The sequence below is a fragment of the Pomacea canaliculata genome, linkage group LG1 (genome assembly GCF_003073045.1).
Source record: "Pomacea canaliculata isolate SZHN2017 linkage group LG1, ASM307304v1, whole genome shotgun sequence".
Classification (NCBI taxonomy): Eukaryota; Metazoa; Mollusca; class Gastropoda; order Architaenioglossa; family Ampullariidae; genus Pomacea; species Pomacea canaliculata.
Genome location: NC_037590.1, coordinates 25,215,372 through 25,231,944, shown reverse-complemented (window position 1 = coordinate 25,231,944; position 16,573 = coordinate 25,215,372). Strand labels below are relative to the sequence as shown.

Sequence of the window (16,573 nt, the reverse complement as noted above, 5' to 3'; positions counted from 1 at the left end):
ACAGAGAACTGTTTGTCTTCATTGACTTGACATCTCGCAGCTCCCTGAGTGCAGTTATTTTATTTCTCCCTGTCCTGAGTTACAGAAAGGAAAGAAAGATAGAAGGGAGATGGGAAAGGTGAGCAGAGAAACTGCAAGCCACCTGACCTGACCTAACTGATATCGTAATTTTCAAATATTGGTCACAATGTTAAGCGGAAACAATGTAAGAAACCTAGCCTGACTTGCCAAACAGTTAATATACAGATGCCATAGTCCAGTTTGTGTAGAAAGAGACAGAATATGAATAAAATTTTCTATGTAAGATTGCGATCCGAGGCAGGAAGTGAGTGACATTTGTTGAAGTTTGCTCTCTGCAGGCACCGCCTGGACTACTGGACAGACCAGTTCAACTGGATCGACGTATTGTCGTCGGCGCTGCTGCTGACGGTGGTGGTCTTGCGTTGGACGCAGTCGCAGGAACAGTGGCCGGTGTTCAGTGTGGGCTTTCTGCTGTGGACACTTCGCGTCTTCAAATACGCCGCTGTCTTCAGGTTTGCACGTCACCACCACCACCACCACCACCATCACCACCAACCACCAACACCACCATCTGCTATAAGCAACTTTAATGACATTTCGCAAAACTTCAGGGTTGTTAGCTATTGTCTGGACGACGCTTTGTAAAACTGAGATAATTGCTATGCGGAAACTGATTAAATAAATGTCAGAGTACTTTCATGGTAATATCATTTAGTTAAGATAGAAGCATAGAAGATGCTTAAGGCAAGAGAGTTACCGAATCCAATAAACATGATTATTTTAATACAGTTTTTAAAATTGTTGTCTTCATGTCTACAGGCAAACAGGAGCCTACTCTCAGATTTTGTGGCGGATTGTTGCCCACGACTTCCCCCAGTTTATCGTCGTGTTCTCCGTCATACTAGTCGCCTTCAGCGGCTCCTTTGTCTTGTCACTTCGCGGCGAGGACTCTCTCTCCGTGCATAACGAGACCAGGTGAGTTCCTCACTCCCACGACTGCTATCCCATTGAAATTCTGTCAAATAATTGTTTGTGCACAGGACGTTAAATCAGATTTAATGGAACATCGTCCAGTTTGTGTAGAAAGAGGCAGAATACGCATAAAATTTTCGCGATTTAAGGTCCTTGGCACAATACATGATGCTTTGTGAGGTAGCTGTTGATAGTGTGTCCACAGCAGCAGGAGGCTTAGAGACAGCTAATGCGGTCCATGCTTGTGTCCAACAGAAACTTCTGGAATACCCTCTTCACCGGCGTGCGCATTCTGATTGAGGGTAACCCTGTGGTGGAGTACACGGGGCCTGACGGCTATCAGTGAGTGGTCTTGTTTCACACACTTCGTCACACACCTCGACACACGCGTGACTGTAACATGCAGAGACAACACCACACAGACAACAAGACAGTGTGAGATGTGTGCATGATGCGTAGGTGCAATCACAATTAAATATTATTGTAGCAAACATGAAGAGCACGCAAGTTTGTGCATGCATGTGCTTGATTAGGCGAAGAGTGAGAACGCGAAGCTTGACACAAGTGCAGTAACAAAGGATGTAAGTTCAACTCCTGAACTTTTCTTTGCTGCTGCATCCGCCGTGTAGCACAGATGTAGTTCCTAGTAATCTCCACCTGTTCTGAAACTAAATGAACACCATGAGAGGCCAGCGCTTCAGAAATGACCAGGACATGAGGTCTGCAGAGGAAAAGTTTCCAAAGCAAAACACCAATTATATTTTAAAAGGCTGATTAAAAAAAAATTAATGTAGCATTGGCGGAAGCGTCTTGAAATATATATATGTTGATTTTGTATGAAAAACAGTTATATAACTTTGAAAAATAACTGACGTAAGTATAGTTCTTGCTATTTCATCAAAATATCTTTTCCTATTAATTTTCTATTAATATATTAGCTATGGAGGTTACAGCTATCAGACCGCCCTTCTGTTTGAATTTCATCATTTGACAGTAACATGTGAACAGAAATCCATCGGTTGACATTAACACACAGTTGCGTTTGAGCAGAATGTCATCCTTTGACAATAACATCTTAACAGAAGTTGACAGACATGTGAAAAGAATTTGACAGTAATATGTGAACACATTTTGTTTGAAAATCTATTCCAAGAATGGGCAAAACACACTTCGGGAACTGTCCAAGTACTTGGTAGTCAAAAAGGTATGACCCCCTTTGTTGAAACACATTCAGTGCATCTTTCTCGCATAGACTGAACAATTGTCTCTTGACAGATGGCCATCCACTTGGGCCATGTTAGCTGTCTGTAGGTTGTCTGTCATCATCGTGGACCGTGGACTTCTGAGGGAAGAGAGTTTTGCCCTGCTGCTGCCGTTCCAGTGGTGGTGATGTCGGCATCAGTACACACCAGCCTGTGGACGACCCAGTTAGTGGCACACGCAGTTTACTCTGGTGTCGGCGTGTGTCGACAGTCTCAGACATTCTGTAGTGATGGTTCTGTTGAGCAAAGCTGTCGGCCTTTTTCGTCAAAAAATTTGGGCGAAGAACAGATAGTAGGTGTAGTTCGAAGTCTAGAGTGGTCTGCGTCTGCTGCAAGTTCCAGGACGTCGTTCAGTGCCTCCTGGCGTTTACAACGGTTCCAATGAAAGACAGAATGCCTGACTCGAAACACTTCTCTGTCGTTTATAGCCTCTTCGTTGACTTTAAATGCCCATTTCAGCTAAACAATCGGTGAACAGTGCATAAAGTCACTTTGTGCGGTGGAAAGTTTGGGTCATGAGTTCAGTTGCAAATTTTAAGTTCCCCCCATCCCCCCGTGATTTTCTGTTTTTTTAGAAGCTTTGTGTTACATTTTTAAAAAAATGCAGCGAGAACAAACAAGTACAGGTCATTCAAGTACAGTGTACACTCACACCACGGAGTCCAGTTCTTTCGCGTTTGCTACAGGCTTTAATTTATATTCCGTACCACACCGTTAAAAGAAGTCACACACAAAGAAAGAACAGCGCGCACAGCTGACAGGTCACAGAGCTTTGTGTGTAGTGTGCTGACAGGCCACAGAGCTATGTGTGTAGTGTGCTGACAGGCCACAGAGCTATGTGTGTAGTGTGCTGACAGGCCACAGAGCTATGTGTGTAGTGTGTGACACAGGTCACAGAGCTATGTGTGTAGTGTACTGACACAGGCCACAGAGCTATGTGTGTAGTGTGTGTAGTGTGCTGACAGGTCACAGAGCTATGTGTGTAGTGTACTGACAGGCCACAGAGCTATGTGTGTAGTGTGCTGACAGGCCACAGAGCTATGTGTGTAGTGTGCTGACAGGCCACAGAGCTATGTGTGTAGTGTGCTGACAGACACAGAGCTACGTGCATGTGTGGTATACTTATATTGACCTGCGTGTGTGTGGTGCCTAGCTGTGTGTGCGTGGTTTGTTTACAGACCACTGAGCTGTGAGCGTTGTTTACAGGCCACTGAGCTGCATCCTGATGGTGGTGTTTCTGTTCACGTGCTGCGTGGTGCTGCTCAACATCCTGATCGCTCAGCTCAGCGACACCTACCAGAACGTACAGCGGGACGCTCAGCGGGCCTGGAGCTCAACAGGGCGTGGATCATCGCCAGAGTCGAGCTCAACAGTCTCTTCATTGGCAAGGTGTCATCATCTCTCAGTGTGGCATTCGTAGTCGGAAACTAGCTGATGAACAGGTCTTGTAGCTTTATACTTGTAATGGCGCGAGGGACCACAGCTTGAGACAGACCATCCTAACGACATGAAGAGCGTTGAGTGGTGTTGTTTTCTATCTCACCAATCAAAGTTGGTGTGTCACATGATCAGTCTTCTGAGCTGCAGTTCTTCCAGGATTGAAGTAACGTTTCTCTGCAGACTGTCATGTGCTTAACCTCTTTCAGCTATTCAGTGCGGGAGTTTCTGTGCACGTGAGCTGTACAGCTGAGACTCTCTTGTAGCTTTTGAGACTCCATGGCAGCCATGGTGTGCTTGGCTAGATAAAGAATGGATCTTAGAAGAAATCTAGCCTAAATAAGTGCTTAGTTGGTAGGTATGATCAGGTGCTATTTTCAAACATTTCAAAGCTGATATTTTATTATTGCTTATTACCAAAATGTAAATGAGAAAGTTTTACATACATAAAACATGATACTATTAATCAAATAAGTTTCTGAACACCAAGGATCAAGAGCGCGATGAGGTTAACACGTAAATGTGTATTTAGGGGCAACGAGTAAATAAAACCCCAATAGTTTTAAATATCACTCCGAAAACCCCTTGTATTTTTGTAAATGAGAAAGATTGCTTGTTAAGTGTTGTGTACACAGTCGGGCGCAGTCACAGCGGTCAGCATGCACTGACAGTCACCTGCTGTGTGCTGATAGAGCTACCGCCAGTCACGCTACCGAGAGGTGGAGGAGATGAGGAACCCCCTGGAGGTGCTGGGCAAGTGGGAGACCCCTCCACTCAACGAGATGAACAAGCACGTGCGTGACATCTGGGACAGCCTCGAGTCGCACAAGTTCCACTTGCTGACGATCAAGAACCGCCTGTCCCGCCAGGAATACTCCGTCACCAGGATCCAGTCAGTTGTTGTTTGTACTCTCGTGTTCTTGCCCGTCTTTGTTTCGTCCCCTATCTCTTCCCGCTGTCTACACAGTGTGGTCGTTGTTTAGACAAGTGCTGTAGTCACGCACAAGTATAAAAGCTGGAAGATCGAGTGTATCTGCCACTCATATGTTAAAGTTCATAGCACATTGATTGTGTTTTACTACTTACTGATCACCTCACCTGTTTCATGGCTGGTGATTCTACGCGCTAGAGAAAGAGATCGACGACCTCTTATCTATGACATTATCCTCACCGGTCTGGGTCCATGTTTTTGGATCATCATACTGCATTAGCAAGTATTGTGTACTTTAGCTCGAGCTATTCATCCCACGTGCTAGTATATAGATACATGTTAGTACACAGACACGTATTCTCCAAAGGAAAGATGACCCTAGGACCTAGGTGACAGTCTCCAAGTCGTTATCGTTTATTTGCATTTCACGGCCTCGTGACCAGCGGCTCTCAAACGTGATTAACAGCTTACTGTAATAGACACAAGTAACAACATTCTGTAACGTAGGGGAATAACATCATACTTTAATGAAGACAAGTAACAGCATACTAATAGAATCAAGTAACAGCAACTGTAACAGTGCAAAAATAGCATACTGATGGAGACAAGTAACAGCAACTATTTCACCTTATATTTTATTGAAAGAACACGATGTAGTCAAATTTCAACGAATTTTACATTTCACTTTTTTTCTACATCCCAGCAATTTCCTAGTCGTTTACATCTGTACGAGTTGTTTGGGTTGTTGTAATTGCTGAATGTAAATTGTAGGCAGGGTTTTACCTGCGGTGTCCATGCTCTTAGCGAAGACATTTGTGTTAAAAACTGACATGTAAAGCGCAGACAGCGTGCACACGATGAACACATTTTTCACACAAAAAAGTTGAAGTCGAAATCTTTCTTGGCTTGATACAGAGCACAGCTTGACCGAATTCTGGAACTGATGCAAAGCACATCCCCTGGGACCTCGCTACCAGAGCAACAAGTAGCAGCAGACCATGCGAGGACTTTGACGCCTGTGAACGTGGAATGAGTGAAGACTAACTTCGGTGTAAACAGACTAAATAAACGCTATTTTCTTTAATACCTGTTACACTTATTTGTACCACACTTGGTGCTAACAATGATACAAGTTATTTTAGATGATCTGTTTTTTGAGCGATCGTATATATCGGAGGTATGGTGCTGACAAAATCCTCTTGTACGATGTTACTGATGTTCATAACCCTTGCGGGAAAACCAGTCAAGAGTCTTAAAGCAATAAATATAGTCCACTTATCACGTATTTAAAAAAATTATGAATCTTCTCAAATTCCACCTATCACGTAGCCTCAGGTAGTTTATTCATCGGGAATAATGTTATTAATTTTGTATCATCATGAAGCCATGAACACCTAATGATCAACAATCACACTCTCAGAGAAATATTTATTTCGAGCTTTACGTATTATATTTGACAAGTGACCAATAAAAGAAATTCCTTTTGTATGTCGCTACAATAAAACGCATCACTCAAACACGAGAGGAAAACAATTGAGGAAAAAGCCTCTAGAAGCAACTAGCTGTGAGATCAAGCAAAAGAGGAAGCTAGTTATCACAGATGAAGTATCCACTGACTACTGACTGCTGAAATCTGTGATCTAAGAAGAGATAAATGTTGTGTGTATTTACAGCATGTGAGCAAATTGTAACCAGTTGTGTCGCACTGCCAGGACGGTGTGCACGTTCCTCGATCAATGACGACAGCGAGCGAAGAAAAAAAATCAGCAAAGCATACATATGTGGAATAAATACCTCCACGCCATCACAACACCCTGTCGACTGCTACCAACGCCAAAGAATCGCCACATTATAGCAAGATATGACGTCACAACAGCGATATAAAACACCATAATACTGATTTTCTTGATGCACAATAAGGCTGTCCATTCACATGGGTTCGATATTATAACTATTTCAGCAGTTGACAAGTCCGCTAACTGCAGTCAAAATGTACTTCGTTAAAGCTTATAGTTTTCATTTTTTGGTTATTAAAGAATAGTATATTAACGAGCGCTAACAAGCTTTATACCTTCATCCTCGGGTGTGGACTTTTTTAAATTCTGTTTAAAAAAACACCTTAATTTTCGCTTCAGAATGAAAAATAATATTTCATATGAAAACCATCGCGTGGGTAGTTTAACTGGCAGCTTGATTCGGTGGTTTAATCATAATTAACCAGATTGAAGACGCGCGGCGACATGGGCAGCGTCTTGCGCTGGGCCAGGCACTTCTCGCGGTCAATGAAGAGCGAGTTGTTCTTCACGGCCAGGTCGCTCTCCAGGGCAGCCTTGGTGCGCAGCAGATGCTGCAAGGAGTTCTCCGCGTAGCGCAGCTTCTCCTGCAGGGCTTCCACGGTGTCTGTGATCTCACTCACCTCCTCCACTAGTCTGCAACCATACGCAGGGCATACAGAGATAACAACATAATAATAATAAATACAAGTGTGGTTTATATAGCATAATCACGCTAACGAAGTCGCCATCGTCGACATCTCCAGCAACAGAGTGTATCAAATATAAAAGATATCGAAAGCTAGAAACCTGCACGTGCATCCCCATTTCTTATGATCAGTGTGGTGACGTAAATCAAGAGAAGTGATGTTTCAATCATGCGCACGTTGCTTGCAGAAACGACGAGATAGAAAAAAAATACATAACCAGACATGACAATACCTTACATCAATGACATGACGGTCAATAACCGACAAGACAAACAATAACTCAAATAACTGATATAATGGATAATAACTTGTATAATTGGCGATACGTCACGAAGATGTGCGCACAGGCAGAGAGACTCACCGATGCTGCACGGGGTCGCGACACAGCTCCACGTTGGGCCGACGCAAGCGGATGTCCAGTCGCGTCTGCGCCACTTGCATGGGAGCCTGCTTGTCCTGGATGGATTTCTTCAGGAACTCGATATTCTTTTCCATGTCAAAGATCTCCTGCAGCACCTGTTAGCAAGGGTATGAATAGAAAAACTTTAACATAAATTCCACATCACAACCCTACAAAATGGTAGCCAAACTAGAGAACAGACTTCAAACATTTACTATCATATGGAGCGCGTTCGCAGTCTTAGCTACAGCGTAGAAGGGAACACCTTCGCAGCATCTTTTAGAAAATATTGACAACTGATCAGGTCACGTGTTTCATGGCTAAGTGTAATGGAGTGCTGCACCTGACGGCAGTTTCAAACTAAAGACAGACTATAATCAACCTGCTAGTGACAGGGCATTGCCTCTTAGCCTGAGAAAAATAGATCTGTTATTAACGAACATTGTCCCTTGGCCAAACTAAAATAAACTCCTTAGTAACATCATAGTGCAATTACACCTGCTTCATTTTGTCTGTATTTTTCTTCTTGTCTCCTACACATTTCTTGAGTAAGTCACACGTAACCCAATACCTTATTATTACATTAATTATAATCTCATAAAAGCACACTGTGACAATCTCTCTCTGTGCTCATGAGTTCTTTCCTTCACGACTGTTTGACCACTGGCAAGTCGTTAAAGGAATCATAACGAAACAAAGTTTAGCAAGTTAGTGAACAGGCATCAAGATCAGGCATGAAACACATACAAGTTGAACCAGCGGCAGTTCTTGATCACATACAAGTCAAATTGATGGAAAAAAACATTTTCCCCTATTCTGCTACACTGATGCACGCCTGTCAATCAACCCCGCCTTAGCTCCGCCCAACGTAGTCACGTGGTAGCACGAAGGTCCAGACAACCATGGCTTCTTGTCCAGCAAGCCTCTTGTCCCTGACATGCAGCTTTGGCAATCATTTTTATTCGTGTAAGGCAACGCGCTGCTTGCAAGGATGAGTAAGAGGAGGTATTTTAACTAGTTTATTAAATATTTAAACAGTTTATTAATAATTATAATTATAAAGATGCTACTATATCGAGCAGAATTTCAACACACGCTAGTGTCCCCTAGCCTCCTCTCTTCACCAGACTGAGAAGGAAGGAGGGCCAGTGACAGCCAGTGACAGAGAGGAAGAAACAGAAGTGACAAAGATAAGTGAGCATAAAGAACAGTTACAATCTTATACTCACCTTTGAGAGGTGAGTCTGCAGCTTGTTCCTGGCATCAGTTGTCTCTTGGATGCGTTCATTGAGAGAAAGATTGACATTGTTCCACTGGTTCCAAATCTCGTTGGAGCAGGCGTTCAACACACTCTCGATTTCCGCGCGCATGTGCTTGGAGCTTGCCCGCTCACTCAGCGACCGCTGCAAATTGTCGTTGCTGAACCGAGCCCACGTCTCGGGTACCGACACCCTGATGATAAGATCGGCATCAAGCCATATTATGTACAACATCGCTAACATTGAAATAAACGAAAATAATTTTTAAAATAAATTGATTCTTATGTCATCATTCTTTTGTTGATACAAGATAACATAGTGATTTGCAAGGTACTAACTCGATCTTTCGCATATTTACTAGTTTCGTCAATAAAACTCATCATCGAGCACACTTTACTGAAGGCTCATCTCTGTTGCTGGCAAGGCCTGTTTTCACCATGTTGTCAGCAAAGCAGGCCTTGCACAATAAATCGTGATTAAGGAGGATCGCTGATGAGCGGACCTTGAGGCTGTTGGGGGAGGACAATGACACGGTGTCGACATTTATTTGGTTCAATGGAATGAACACTAGTGGACTGGTCGTGGGGAAAAAATTACATATAACATTATTAAGAACCGACGGCAGATTTGCAAGACGTGGACCAAATATTAACAAAAGGTCACCGTGAGAAGTCTCACGCGGTAAGTCACAGGTAAAGCCCGTTACTCTTTACATACTTGGGAGGGTGGGTGAGGGGGAGAATAGAGGCCAGATAACCAAAAGGAAAATTTGTTGGTGATGAGTTCAAAAAGTACTTGAAAGCGGGTAAAGAGCACTAAACTGTTGGGAAGTTAAAGCATTTTAAAAAATCAGTAACAGCGGCCTTGGAGCCAAAAAATGGCGTTCGCAAGATACTTTGCATCCCAACGCATGCGTCATCGTTCCCAAACCCATGCAAAAAGAACACGAAAGAAACAAAATCTGAACTGTAGCCTCTCGTTTGAAACTGTTTAAAACTGTCAGGAAAACAGAAAATGTGAATCAATTGAAAATTGAAGGCCGCCCAAGGGCCAAGACTGACGACACGCAGTCTCACGTGTTGTCCAGGTAGTGAACATTGTTATGATACGCTATGCCACGCGACGAGTTCCGCAGGCGGTGACAGTTCTCGTCCAGCGTTTGAGCAATAAACTTGTCGTCGCTGTCCCTCTCCAGCTCATGCTGGACAGCGCGGTCAATGCTGAGACACAAGGATGAAAAGGTCAGTCAGAAAGTGGGTTGGGAGGAACAGAAAACACGTCACACTTACGTGGGATCCATGCGCTCCACGCCGTTGCGGAAGGCGAGGCCTCGGGAGGAGTTCCGCAGGCCGTGACACACCTCGTCGACGTTCTGAGCCAACTGTTTGTCGACAGAGTCCCTCTCCAGTTCGTGCTGGGCCGCCCTGTTCAAGCTGCCAAGCAAAGGGTAGGAGGTGGGGTGCCACGAGTCACAAGTATGAAGTGAACAACAAAATCCTCACACGTCATAACAGCGTGTGTGAAAACGGTTGCCAGCTTACCTTCTACCCACGTCCTCAAAATAAGCATCTTATGGCAGCAAATCCTGTCACTCGTCAAACTGTCGTGCTCACGTGAGAATTTTAACACAGAATACGTGCTGTGTAAACAGTTCAGTGAAACAGCTGTGTTCCTACCACGAGTGAAATTACTCATGCAGACACGTGTCTGATTCCATGCGATGCTAGCACAAAAGCAGTGCTCGTGAAAAACCATGTTACAAAAATATACTATACAAATGTACACACTAAGAACAAATTATTAGTCAGCATTAAAGAATAAAACACCAGTTTAATCCATGTACATGTAAGTTGCAGCTAGTTTTTCTAAAGAAACTCTGAACGACGTTATAACGGTTACCTCTCTTCTGCCATTTAAAACATTCTGTAAAGGAAATGTTGACGTTATCTAATACATTATACGCCTTACCCAAACAACATCAAGATAATTACAGCAGTAATCACTAGCATGTTTGCTGCTTCCATGATACGAGCTGCACACTGAATGAGACAGCGTTGTCGGACTACTTCAATGACACAAAGATACTGAAATTTAGTTTGATGTCTTCAGTAGAAAATTAGTCATGAGACATTCCGACATATCTTGTTAAGCATCTTTAAACAAACAATAATTTATAATTAGAAGTTACTTTGTGTCGAATAAAACAACAGTTGCTGTCTAACGGCGTCACTTACCTGAGTTGAACATTGGCCTTGTCGATGGTGTTGCGCATACGTTCCTGACATCTTTTGATGACGTCAACTTCCTGTTAGGACAAACAGGTAAACGCACCAGTGGGTCTTGAGTCAAAAGGCTGGAAAAATTAAAACTGGTCCCATATCACATCAAGGACATATTCGTGCAGACAGTGGACGGGGATATAACGTCTGCAGGCACGCCTCCCACGTCTGTGTATGTGGATAGTGGATAGGTAGAGACTGGACAGGGTGTTTGTGGGATATGTAGAGTAAGATAAGATAATAGTATGAAGAGGCAAAATGAGGACAGATGTTTGTGTGATAGGTAGAGAGGGAAAAGTTACAGTAGGGAGGTAGACTGGGTGGGTGATAGTAGATGACGGAGGGAAGCTAGAACTTCACAGACTCTGTTTATCACACATTCAGACTAGCAGATCTGCTAACGACTTATTTTCTGGTGAATAGTGTGTGAGTGTGTGGGGCTAGTGGGTAGGGGTGGGACTTTATTTCTTTGTGGTCTTTCCCACGCAATATGAGCCGTACTTCGGGTGGCTGTTTAAAATCACTCTGCGTAACAACCGTACTCCAACTTAATAAAAGTAAAATTGCCTGCGTGAAGTGGGGTTCCTTAAGTACACCGATTTGAGGTTTATTGTCTTGTTAGCCTGCGAGTGGCAAGCAGGACGGCCGAGTCTTAGTGTGGACGGGCGCTGGAGAGAAAGGCGAGAAGCAGAGGGCTAGCTGCACTCGTGACCTCAGACAGCACAGCCATGGACATCCGTCCAGATGCTCTCGAGTGGTCGTGACCAGGAGGTAAGGGTAGTGCAGGAGGGGATGGGGGAGGGACTTCGCTGCTCCTTGTTACTAGCACTGCGTTGCTCATTCAAAAGTTCTCACACTGATAACCCTATCCCCGTGTTCAAAAACGCATCTGTTCACTAACTTGCACAAAAGAAGAACAAGCGCGAACAATACCGAGTAGGTGTTCCATCAGCGCTAATGGGGACATTATTACTTTCACAGGCCCGTAGTTGTGGAAACCAGAAAGTTTTTCTTACCAAATAGGTGTAGTTTAAAATGTTCCCTATCAAATTTAGTCAGATCAACGTCCACTGCAGAGTCTGGTTGCATCGGGTGAGTGTCACTGACGTTCCTTCCGTACATGCCCAGTCTTTGATGTGATGGCGCATTCAGAGCTAGTTCACTGTCAGGACCTTACAAGTCGCTCAAGAAAGGAGTGAGAAAGAAGTTGGGAGGGTGGGGTTGGGGACGGAGGCGGTTGGAAGGAGTGCACTGACGCGGAAAAGTTGGAAAGTAGCGAAGTGTTCTGTGCATGGTTCCTGGTCTTTTACCACCTCAAGACACTTGGAGCTGGTGTAAGTAGTTGGCCTCAAGGAGTTGATCTAAGACCTTACACACGAATGGGTCGCCAGCGAGGATATATACCTTATACTTGGCACTGGAGCAGACCATCACTGGCACTCCTCGCGTCTAGTTTCTTGCCTCAGTGACTTTCTCAAAACCATGCGAGGTTATAAAGGGAGCTAACACAACAAAGAGACCTGAAATACTCGACATCCTCCCACCCCAACCAGCTCACTGAACATCAAAACATTGTGTGTGTGTGTGTGGGGGGGGTCTAGTAGGACTAACCGTGATGAGCTGCCTCTCGGGGTTGTCGTGCACCAAGTCGATGGCCTGGCGCTTCTCGCGGTGATACAGACACTCCTGAGCAATGTGCAGCGGGTTTTCCGACTCCTGCAGCGCCTTCTCCAGAACCCGCTTGGCCTCCCCAAGAGCACCGATCTCATTGATCATGTTATCGGTCTCCTGCAGCAGCTCCGTCTTCCAGAAAGTGATGTCGCCGAGTCGCTCCCCCAGCCGCTTGCCCACGTCGGTCTGCGTGCGCCGCGTCTTGTCGTCCGTCTCCCGGCACAGCCGCAGTGTTTCCAGACGGAGGCGCTCGGCGTTGGAGCGCACGCGGTCAGAGGTGAGGTAGTTGCCCTGGTTGGATGCTGACCAATCGTTGGGCGTGTAGCGGGTGTAGAGGGCGTTGCGAGAGGCAGCAAAGACCGGCGGCACTTTGATGGCATCCAGCTCGCTGAGTTGAGTCTTGGCGGAGAGCGGGTCTGGCATGGAGCGCGTCAGGGCCTGGGCGGGGTTCACCTTGGCCGTTTGGTAGTACGTGCTGGGCCGCCACGGCAGGGTGGTGAGGGAGCGCCGCATGGGGGAAGGAGCGGGGTAAGTGTCGAACGACTTGAAGGTGGAGTGCATGGTGGCGGTAGATGGCAGGTGAAAGGTCTGCATAGCATTCATCCGCGGCCCTGTCATGTATGTGGCAGTCTGCGTGTGTCCAAGGTACTCCATGGTCGGCTGTGAGGGGTGGGAAGCCACTGTGCACCACAAATACATAGCTACTCCTCAGTGATGATTCCATTATATTTTAATCCATCTGTTCCTAAATATTAAAGTTCAAAACTACCACCAAATACAAACAAACCACATGGATTAACTTAGAGGTTCGGACTGTACAATGAACATCACATTCCTAAAAATCTAAACAATAAAAAAAAAAAAATCAGCAAATTAACAGGACATTAAGTTTCTCCACCATTGCCATTTCTCTCTCTCTCTCTCAACCACATAGACACAAACAAACAGACAAAAAGCACGCACGCACGCAAACAGGGGAATAGAAAGGGAGGGGAACATGGTGTTACCCGTGCCAGTATCTAAGGCAGAACAGCTGGCCCTGTAAATAGGAACCACACGCAGAAAAAACAGTGTGCCCGAGAGGGGATCTGAACGCAGGAAACAGAAGTTAGTTATATGCTTTACGGATTATACATGTTATAATGAACTCTGCAGCTTTTCCCCCCAAACCTGCCCTGCATAGCTGCCTAAGTGCATTTCACGGACGCGCGTGCGCGTATATACACGTACATGCCGGTTTGTGCAACTTGTTTTCACGTCGTGCATTGTGTATCCGACAGCATGCCTGTGCACGCTTTTATCTGGCCATTATTCGTTTCAAATCGATACTATTTTTTAAACTTCCATTTCGTTTCCGAAAACAATTTTCTGTAAAGGAACAGCAGTCAATGGAAGATTGCTTGGTATGAAGTACAAGAACCAGTGGCAAACAGATTAACAACAGCTAACTTCATTCAGCACCTGCCGTTCCTGCCTCTTTTCTACATTCTTCTAACGCAGAGTAACCCCCCTGCCAGTTAGGCATGCTGTTTATCGATAGAAACTTAGCAATGTCATGTAATGTATTTTAGGAGCCAAAGTTACAGAGCGAAAGACCTACAGACCTTTCCTGGCTGGCATACATTAGTATCGTTTTTTCTCTGCATACAGACATGCTGCTAAATATGACAGGATAGACCAGTGGGTAGGTCCGTGCTTTACAGCAATGCAGGGTTAATGCAGAGGCCCACGCAACCCATCCCTGAGGAACATGACAGCAGAGAATAAACAGACAAAGCATTGATTGCGGAGCCTTTCGGTGCATTGGTTCCGGAAGACTGCCTCTTGGAAAGTTAGTCTAGTTTTGAAAAATCAATTGCCAGTGCTAAAACAGCCGCTGCTCCTTTCATGACGATAACGTAGCTTATATCTGTTATATCTTAACTTCTATCTCTGTTGGCAGCCTCACATACCTAGGGTTCACTCCCTACCAAACTCCCGCTGAACTGACTGCATAGCCTCACATACTTTTATTTGACTTGCCTCCGTTCTGTTAAACCCTATTGGACTGACTGCATAGTCCGTTTAAATAATACTTTTATTTCGCTACTTCTGTTTCACTGAACTTGCTCCAAATATGCACATCTCTCACTCTCCTCCCTCTGCCTTCTCCGGCCAAAATTGGAGGCCTTGAGATCAGATTTCGTTTGGGACATTCTCTCTCTATATATATATAAAAGCAAGTACTCAATTATCCGAAGAACTCACTCCATCCTCCATCAACTCACCATACACACAGTCCTTGCGTGTTTGTTAGAAATTTTTCTAACTCCAATTGAAGCACTAGACTACCCAACGAATGCCTGTATGACTATATTATATCATTACTATGACCTGTAGAACAAGTTACATAAACTATGTAATCATTGACGCTGTCAAAAGGAACGAAGTTTGAAAGACAAATAAGTGTTTCTCAGTATTCGTGAGTGGAGTACTTTAGTGAAGTAATCTTTGATCACACTCTAAAGACAAAAGGCTGTTACGAGTCCTAACTCTACCCACCCACAAACATCAGAGAGAATGCTAGTGTAATCTGTCCTTACCTTATGAGCTCGGATTACCACACACCCAGTCTCACTTCTAATCACGGTTTCGAAGGAGCTTCACACAGAGTACCGGGTAGGACTACTGCACAAATTTATCACCCTGAAGCTACACCTAGCGAGAACGAACCCAGCAAGTGGCTTAAGTGTTTGGCCGCCAGCTACTAGTCGGTGACCAGGCGACACTTGGCAACGGATAGGGGACGTTACTTCCACTTGGCGCAGCGTGGTATACAACAATGCATGTGTTTGCCAAAGAATTTCTTCCCTTGTGCCATGCTGCGCATTAATTGGGTTCTCGTCATACAATTTGTGTTAACCGACCTCAACAGACCTAAGAGCCAGTATAAGAGTTTGAACACCCTTGCCTTACCAAACTAAAACACGTGAAAGAGTGAAAATAAAGTATTCTTATTCAAATTTCTGTCTGGGGATAAAAAGTTAAGAATGTTTTGAAGAACCATGCTTAGTGAGAAATTAAAATAATTAAATGACAAAAGATACACCCAGAAATCTATTAGAATATGGACATCACATTTATGAAAAGTTAAAACATCATCATAAACTTCATACAATTTTTCATTTTAATGAATCTTCTCAATCTAAAATGAAAATTTTATGAAAAAGAACTGTTACATCAAAATGAATTACAATGTGTATTTGCAGCTGGTGTGGCTTCGTATATATAGTTATTTATGGTGCGGACATCAATGCTGTTATATATGAAGGATTATATGTTTAAAAAGAAAGAATATGTCACCAACAGATTAAAGATTAACAGCCAGTGCATTTTAAAGCCCTATAACATAAGTTGATAAACCAAGTTAATTATCGCGATGCTATCGATACTCTCGGATTCACATCATTAACTTATAGACACGTATACGTGTATAGTTTGTTCGAAACAAAATTAAGCGCAAAATATTAATACACTTGCCTCAAGTTGTTAAAATCTGTTAAAGACCTAGCAAAAAGCGTTCCCATGCAATAATTATTTAAAGTGTCTATATTATATATGTATATTTAGGAAGCGTACTGCGCAACTCCTAAAACGTTTTCGGCTAAATAAAGCAGCGTTTCTGGGTGAATCTTCACACATATAAAGACAAATCGTCAACAAAGATTGCACGCAGTGTATTGAAACATAAAAATGATACATCTAGAATGGTCATCACCTTCTGCAGACATGCTGGTTGCTGTCGTTGACGGCCAGACAAAGAGCACACTTCAGAAGCTGACGCCGTCTCTAAGGAAACTGTATTAGAACCCATAATGCA

General features: G+C 44.0%; 2 protein-coding genes across 4 annotated transcripts in view; one reads left to right on the top strand and one right to left on the bottom strand.

Annotated features, from left to right (window-relative positions):
* LOC112570312 overlaps positions 1-5,707 on the top strand; it is a 16,901-nt gene extending 11,194 nt beyond the window's left edge. The window contains 7 exon segments of the mRNA XM_025248700.1: positions 360-533; positions 841-996; positions 1,249-1,335; positions 3,462-3,574; positions 3,577-3,644; positions 4,385-4,584; positions 5,539-5,707. Coding sequence (XP_025104485.1) covers positions 360-533; positions 841-996; positions 1,249-1,335; positions 3,462-3,574; positions 3,577-3,644; positions 4,385-4,584; positions 5,539-5,656 — 916 coding nt within the window. The 3' untranslated portion in view covers positions 5,657-5,707.
* On the bottom strand, positions 5,014-16,573 carry LOC112570322 (tektin-3-like). 3 transcript variants are annotated; one of them, XM_025248711.1, is made up of 7 exons: positions 16,472-16,573; positions 12,655-13,394; positions 10,999-11,069; positions 10,054-10,197; positions 8,735-8,957; positions 7,467-7,621; positions 5,014-7,052 (listed from the first exon to the last, which is right to left on the bottom strand). In XM_025248711.1, the coding sequence occupies exons 1-7, from the start codon at positions 16,482-16,484 to the stop codon at positions 6,827-6,829; spliced, it is 1,572 nt and encodes a 523-aa protein (XP_025104496.1). In that variant the 5' UTR covers positions 16,485-16,573; the 3' UTR covers positions 5,014-6,826. The 3 variants fall into 3 exon arrangements, with proteins under 3 accessions (XP_025104496.1, XP_025104503.1, XP_025104512.1); XM_025248718.1 differs by lacking the exon at positions 10,054-10,197 and adding an exon at positions 9,841-9,984; XM_025248727.1 differs by lacking the exon at positions 16,472-16,573 and adding an exon at positions 15,297-15,475.

What these genes read in the sequence shown, in the direction of transcription:
- LOC112570322 (XM_025248711.1), bottom strand. An exon ending in CCGAGAGGCAGCTCATCACG is followed by an intron (nt 11,070 to 12,654) that starts GTTAGTCCTACT and finishes TTGTCCTAACAG; the next exon opens with GAAGTTGACGTCATCAAAAG. An exon ending in TGCAGACTCACCTCTCAAAG is followed by an intron (nt 7,622 to 8,734) that starts GTGAGTATAAGA and finishes CCTTGCTAACAG; the next exon opens with GTGCTGCAGGAGATCTTTGA.